The 7,715-nt window shown below is 55.1% G+C and overlaps 1 protein-coding gene across 1 annotated transcript; it reads right to left on the bottom strand.

Moving 5' to 3' along the window:
- Nucleotides 1-226: 226 nt before the first annotated feature.
- Nucleotides 227-982, bottom strand: LOC145406047 (uncharacterized). Its single transcript, XM_080277234.1, has one exon. It carries the CDS (start codon nt 980-982, stop codon nt 227-229), a length of 756 nt encoding a protein of 251 aa, XP_080133360.1.
- Nucleotides 983-7,715: the final 6,733 nt, after the last annotated feature.

Here is a 7,715-nt window from a genome sequence, read left to right as displayed (position 1 = left end):
AAGATTGCTGTGCTGCTGTAAATTGGAGAATAGATGGGCGGCCATCCAGTCAGGGCAGTCCTTCACCTGCCAACATTGCAGGAGGGTGGGAGCAGTTTGGATGGCATTCGCAGGGAGCCTGGAGAGGGGGTCAGCATTTGTGTGGAGCTTGCCAGGCCGATAGGATGTGTCAAAGTCAAATTCTCCTAAGGTCTCCCTCCAGCGGATCATCTGCGCATTCTTGTTGTCAGATTGGCGGAGCCATTGTAGGTACTGATGATCCGCGATGACAGTGATGTGGGTATCCGCCAGGTATGCGCGAAAGTACTCGAGTGCCCAGATGATGCCGAGACACTCGCTTTGTGGCCACGTAATTACATTCTGCCTCGTTGAGGGTGTGGCTGGCGCAGGTGATCATATGCTCCCTGCCGTCTTGCACCTGGGCAAGTACGGCTTTGATGGCCACCAGCGAGATGTCGGTGTACAGGCGGAATGGTATCGTATAATCAGGGAACACTACGATGGGGGCTGAAATGAGTTTGTTCTTGAGGGTCTGGAAGGCTTGGAGGTGATCTTCTGTCCAAGTGAAGGGCTCCCCTTTCTTGGTGAGGTCGTGCAGTGGCTTGGCGATGGTTGCAAACCCCTTCACAATGCGCTGGTAGTAGGAGGTGAGGCCTATGAACACGCGGATCTCATGCACGTCCCGTGGCAGGGGGAGTTCGGCTATAACCTTGAGTTTTTCAGGGTTGGGCGCGATGCCTTCCCTTGATATGACGTGCCCCAGGAAGGAGACTGATCTTTGGGCCAAGACACACTTGGACGGGCGGAGTTTGAGCCCGACTTGGCATATCCTGGAGAAGACCTGGCGTAGGTGGTGGAGGTGGTAGGTGAGGCAAATTTCCCAAGTAAGACTGCTGAGCACGGACTCCATCAGGCAGGAAAATGTCAGCTGAGGTGTTACATAGACCAAAGGGGAGCACGTTGAACTCACAGTGCTTCCCATTGCTAGTAGGCGGTCTTACCTCAGTCCTCCAGGTAAACGGGGACCTGCCAGTATCCTGACTGTAGGTCCAAGGTGGAGAACCAGGAAGCACATAGAAGGAGTCCAGGGAATTGTCGATTCTCGGTAGGGGAGAGGAGTCTTTAGTGGTGACATCGTTTAAGCGACGGTAGTTCACGCAAAATCACAACGTCCTGTCTTTCTTCTTGATGAGGATGACAGGCTAGGACCACGGGCTGGTTGATGGGGATATCACACCGGCATTTAGCATGTCCTGGACCTGCTGGTCTTCTTCCACCCGCTGTGTGGGGATCTTCCAGCGAGCAGGTTGCCAAATAGGAGGTCCCATCGTGTGTATCTCGTGGGACAGGAGGGTGGTATGGCCGATGTCGGTAGGTCCCGTCGAGATGTCCTGAAAGTCCAGGAGAAGTTGTCACAAATCGGTGGTTTGTTGGGGGGAGAGGTGGTCAGGGAGTGGGGGTAGGGTGGGGGAGAGGGGTGGTGAAGGGCTCAGCTTCCTCCATTTCACTCACCATTAAGCCCTTAGGGAGGGTGAGGGGTGATGTGGAGATGTTAGCTGCATGGACCACAGCGAGGTGAGGGAGGAGGAAGGTGAGGGAGAGAAGGCAGGAGGCGGTGGTGCCCGCCGGTGTGTTTGGGGAGAATACTACGTAGGTGCCAGTGGGCCGGTGCAAGGAGAGCCAGGCCTCATGCTGGGGAGGAATACTGACAGCAGAGGAAAGTGTGGCGGGGAAGGTGAGGGGTGGGGGCAGGTGGAGTAGGGGTGGGAATGGAGGGAGGGGGGGCAGGGGAAAGGGGGTGGGGCGATGCAGCATGGCACGTGCAGAGAGGTTGGGGGGCCGGATCTGGTGACTTGTTAAAGTTCAACCGCCTCCCATGGCAGTCGATGTTGGCCTGGAGTTTCTGCAACAGCTCCAACCCAAGTAACCGTCGTAGGCACGGCAAATGGAGTCAAATATAATGAACTGATGTTGGATGTTGCCTTCTGATGCATTTGGACACAGAGAGCCTGTGTCTCCCCACAGATCGACAGGGGGCCATCCCCCGCGCCCACAAGGTGGGCTGAGGTGGGGAGGAGGGGTCTGAAAGCCTTGGTATGACAGGAGTAGAAGTGGTGGTATAGGCAAGACCTGGCTGCTCCCATATCAACCAGCAGTCGAGCCTTCACCCCATTCGGTCTGGCCTTATTGTAGACTGGGGGGAGGTATTTGTGGGAGGTGGTCCCCGCCACCGTGGGTAGGCGCAGGGGCAGTCCTAAAAATCCAGTTGGGGTGAGGCGCCCTCCCCCTCGCCGCCTATGTCCACCTCTTCAGTGTCGGGGGCCTCAGTGGGAGGGGAAGGTTCATCCGGTGGATCATCTTCAATAGCCGACACTTTGCAGCACCCCTGGTTCACAGCCCTTCACCGGGTGTCCTTTAACTGTTTTCGAATGTCGTGTATGGGGCAGCAATGGCTGCATACTGTGAATTTCAAGGGATTGACGGAGATGAGGTTGGAAGTTTCCCTGGGAGTGGATTGCTTTCCTGTAGGGACAGCTTGTGGTAGAGCTGACGGCTCCAGGGGAGGGGGGTTTGCGGTGGACGTCCGAGGCTTGTTAGGGGTTGGCTTCCAGGTGGGGACTCCGCTTACTGCCCCTATTTGTTGGGGAGTGGTGCAGGCGATGAGCAGGCACCTCGCCAACTGGATGTCCCTGTCGATATCCCCAGTTGGGTCGTAGATGGTGAAGTGTTCCCTGACCACACTGGTGAGTATTCGTAGCAGGGTATTAAACACATGTTGGTCCCGGGTTTGTAAATCTGCCTCCTGGTAGGTGGTGGCGATGAGACGTCTCGTTTGAATGAAGGTGTCATTTAAGTTCCCATCATAGAAGTGTGCGTCCAGCTGGGAGAAGGTGACGACCTTCTCTGGTGAGGGTGTGACAGCTTGGGTCACGATTTGTTGGAAATGGTTCTACTTTAGCTCCGGAACTATTTTAGTGGCTATACTTGAGACAATCTTTCCGAGGTGGGGGAGTGTGACTGCTATCTTTTCTCGGTCATTCTCAAAACTTATGTCTAATATAACTTTGATCATAGACATATACCTGTATGTGTGTATGTCATATAGTTCGAAGTCGAACTTAGGAAGCTGTACATGCGATTTGGCCGACATGTCTGTGGATTTTTCGTTCCTTGCTGTTCCACCACCAGGTCAAGAACCATCGCTAGCCACCAGTGTTATGCAACGTGTGCTGCGCCCCAACTTCTCGGGTGCAGACGCTATGCAACCTTGGGTTCTTTATTCCCGACTGGGTCGGTAGTAGCAAGAAAGGAAAAACACAAACACCACTGGTCAAAGGCACACTTATATATTATCAAAAAAACAAACACAGACCATTCTATGAGCAAAACTAAGGATCTTCCAATGACTTAGAAATACATATACAACAATCACTTTCCACCTAGTTCAGCAAGTTCTGGTTATACATGGGATATCACCTTCCTGAATTAAGAATATATCCAAACAGTGTCACATGCAATATTACCACAATATGTCAGGTATGTTATATTACCATATACTGACAGTATAGTACAGTATATCCATTTCGTCAGATGCGTGACATATGACAGCATATATTCAAGTCCTTAAGCCTTGGGATTCGCTTGATATAGACTAGGCCCTAGCTAATACAATAGTTACACATCACATAGACGAGGCCCTAGCTAATACAATAGTTACATGTCACGTAGACGAGGCCCTAGCTAACCTTAGACTATGTACGCGTCACATGGGACGAGAGTATATGATAGCTCGAGCTTGATGGGGAGGGGGGAAGGGGGATTAGTGGGTCTAGGGTGGGTTGATTCATGTGGGGGACAGGGGCTGGGGGCCTAGGGGAGGGAGAGGGAGAACACACTGGGGGAAACAATCACACTGAGGTATACTGCCAAGTGGGGGGAGGGAAGTGGCACTGTGGGAAGGGTTGTCATTGTTGGGGAACCGACCCCAGGGAAGGGGTGTCGAACACTCCGCGTACAACATCACATGTAGAGTTCACTATGACACACTGATGGGAGGTAATACCACGGTTGCCGGGAAGAGAGGGAGGCGTAGGGGGGGGGGGGTGATACACTGGGGAAGGGTATGTAACAATGGGGAAACACACCACGAGTGCGAAGAGGAGTCACAGGGATTAGTTCACTGGTGGAGGGGTCCAGTAGCACTGGGGAAGCAGATAGTCACAGTGTCTGGTACTCACAGTTCATGCGGACAGGATGACACGGCCCATGGGGCAGAGGGGCCTACGGCGGGAGCTCCAGATGGCAGCCAGGCATGGGAGGTGGGCCGTCCGGCGAGTAGTGTGGGAGGGGGTCCATGTAGCTGCCACTAGTCCGGGAAGAGTGGGTGGGTGGTGTGTTAGGCGGTTCCCTAGCCACGACAGCCCGGCTGGAGGCAGGGCTCTCCGGGCTAGGGCTGAAGAGGACCAGGAGGCGCACTACTCAGTGCCGGCCGTTAGTCGTCATCGGGGTCCTGGGAGAGGACCTGGTGAGACTTGGGCCTAGGGTCGCCCAGGAGGAGGGCGATGTCCTTACTGGGCTGTTGTCTCGTCCGGCAGGGGTGGCTGTCAGGGAGGAAATGCAGCCACCTGCACCAGAGGAGGGCCGACCGCCACGGCGAGCATCTGGGAAGGCCCACTGACTTCGGGAGCTGCAGTCTTGGCTGGAGGAGGAGGCCGTCAGGACTGGACTGCGGCCTTCCCCTATACAGGAGCCTGGAGACTAGCGGAGGAAGGGCGACTGAGGGCCGAGCCTTCTGCTTAGCGGGCCCCTAGGGCCCTGCGGAAACTCCGGTCCAGGGTATGTGGGGGAGGTCCAGGGGCCTTTCCCTCCGTCAGGCAGCCCGTTGGGCACTGCCTGGGCTCCTAGAGTGGACAGGAGAGCAGGAGTCAGAGGAGGCTCTCCGGGACACTGCCGACCCAGCCAGCTGGGATATTGTACCCATTGGGCTCTCCCAGCCACAGCCACGGATCCGGCAGAGCCTATGCTCCGGCCATAGGGCCTGGGACTCCTGCCCCTGCGATGGTGGGAGGAAGAGATCGGACAAACTCTCTCGGCCCTGGCCACAGCTCTGAACGGAGCGTGCCCTCCTTCTGTGGGGGTCAGGATTCCTGTCCCGGCACTGGTGGGAGGAAGAGGTCGGACAAACTCTCTCAGCTTTTGCCACAGCTCCAACGGAGCGTGCCCTCCTTCCGGCGGGGAAGGTTTTGCCCCAGGGACAGGGGGAGGAAGAGGTCAAACGAACTCTCTCGGTTTTTGCCACAGCTCCAACGGAGCGTGCCCTCCTGCCGTGGGGGAATAGCAACCCTTGAGACTCCTCCTGAGTCCTCTGTTAAATAGGAGGCCAATCCATGGGACTCGGTGTCCGAGGGTGTGCTTGGGACTTTGCCACCCCGATTCTGGTGAGCGTTCCCACTGCTGAAGAGTAGTGTATTTTCCCTGCACACTGCCGGGTGGTCTGGCTGCGGGGAAAAGAGGCGCCAGGTCATGGGAGAGATATGTTGCTTTATCCTGGATAGTGAGCCAGGTAAGCCAGCATCTCCGTCGTCCCCTTGTGGGGTCGGTGTCACCCCCTCATACTCTCCTCCTGGGATTGTGGTGTCAGGCTTACCCCGCTGTGCAGGTATTTGAAGCACAATGATAACATTCACTAGAAATGGTATAAAAGAAAAAAATTATCAACAATATAACTGGAATAATAATGACCTATCAACAGCTACAGTACTTCTCTACAGTCAAGTTTCACAACCATCCATTCACTGAAAATGTTATGCAACATATTCTGGGTTCAACTTCTTGAACTCAGATACGGGAATGGACTTGGGTTCTCTTATTCAGGACCAAGCTAGAGCATGCAAACAAGGGATAGGGCTCAAAAACAGGCTAACCAGTCTTACACGTACAGTATATTATCTTACAAACAGATACAGTGAACTTTACACAATCAGTACATGAGACAACACTATATATGGGGCACAAGTATGGTTTATCTCGCAACACTACGTATAAAAGGGGACAAGTATTACACAGAGTTATGACACTATAAATGGGGGCACAAGTATTGCACAGGGTCCATGACACTATAACTGGGGCACAAGTATTACATAGGGCTTATGACACTATGGAGAGGGCACAAATATTACACAGAGTCTATAACACTATGGGCTGGGCACAAGTGTTACACAGAGTCCATGATACTATGAAGGGGGCACAAGTATTACACAGGCATCATGACACTATGGACAGGGCACAAATATCACAGAGTCTATAACACTATGGACGGGGCACAAGTGTTGCACAGAGTCGATACCACTGTTGTTGGGGCACTAAGACGCACAGAGTCTAGATTGTAGGTAAGTGCAGGTGACGGCCAGGTGTGGAAGGAGGGCTATCAGGGGTGCGTTCTCAATAGAGGTGCTGGTCTCGAGCTGTGCATTTTGGGGGCCGATGTAGCCTGGAGGGCGGTGTAGTGGGCATCCCCTTCCTGATGGGGGCCTTAGGAGTGTGGCGGCCCTCGGGACTAGGTCCAAACAGAGCTAAGAGGCGTGCTGCATGGTGCCTGCCCTTGGCTGTGGTGGGAGTCCTGGTGGAAGGTCCGGGCTGCTCCAGGCCTGGGGTCATCTGCGGGGCACCCCTCAAGATCCAGAGGCTGCAGTCTTGCCGGGAGGGGGAGGCCATCAAGGGACGTCTGCAGCCGCTCACCCTTGGAGAGTCCGTCAGCTGCTGGGGGAGTTGGGCGCTCAGCTGCAGGGACAGGACACCCAGGATCATGACAGTTCCACTCCAGACACTCTCCAACAGGAGTCCTATTGGGGAACAGTCTCCGCCCTTTGTAAGGGAGAGGTAGCAGGAGGGGCATCTCGCTTAGCCTCTGGTAGGGTGGGCCAAGCCAGTGACAGCGCCCTTGTAGGGAGCCTCGGGTAGTAGAGGAGGGACAACCGGTGGTCTCTCTCTCTGCTTGGCAGGTCCGATGGACTCTGCCTGAACTCTACTCTGGGGCAGAGGAAGGAGGTCGGGTAGACTCTCCTTCCGCCTGGTAGGTCGGATGGACTCTACCCATGCTCCCTCCTGGGGTAGTGGACGAAGGAGGTATGGTGGACTCTCCCTTTGCCCAACAGGTTTGGTGGACTCTGTCGGGGGACCACTCATCCCGGGGACAACAGGAGGAGGAAGTCCAGCGGGCTTTTTGGCTCCTGCAGCAGGTCCAGTGGACTGTACCACTCTCCTGCTGGCCGGGGGAAAGTTACAGCTGAGGAGTGACTGCTGGTCTCTCCCTCTGTGGTAGGTCCGGTGGACTCTACCATAACTCTGCTCCCTTCCCTGGGAATGTAGGTGAGGTTCATCCAGTGGACGGTCTGAGGCACCTGCTCCCAAAGGTGGGTGGCAGAAGAAGGTCTGGTGGACCCTCCTCCTACAGTAGGTCCGGTGGACTCCACAGCACTGCTGTTTCCCTGGGGGTGTGTAGATCTTAGAGGACCAGGGGTCTCTCTTCCTCTTGTGATGGCAGGTCCAGTGGACTCTGCTACTGAGGGCCTACTTGGGACTGTATTCAAACAAGTCCCACCCCGAGTCTGGTGAGGACTGTCCTCATCAGAGGGTAATGCACCTGGGTGACGCACTTCCCATGGGTTGGCTGGGTGGAAGCGGGGCATATGGTAGCTGCGGACATGGGCCGGTGT

Source organism: Coenobita brevimanus, chromosome 69, assembly GCF_032717465.1.
Source record: "Coenobita brevimanus isolate Jiangsu-jjx chromosome 69, ASM3271746v2, whole genome shotgun sequence".
NCBI classification, from domain to species: domain Eukaryota; kingdom Metazoa; phylum Arthropoda; class Malacostraca; order Decapoda; family Coenobitidae; genus Coenobita; species Coenobita brevimanus.
Note: the sequence above shows the minus strand (reverse complement) of the source record. Positions and strands in the feature narration are given on the sequence as shown.

Coding starts and splice junctions, on each gene's coding strand:
- LOC145406047 (XM_080277234.1), bottom strand. CDS start 982: ATGGGAAGCACTGTGAGTTCAACGTGCTCCCCTTTGGTCTATGTAACA.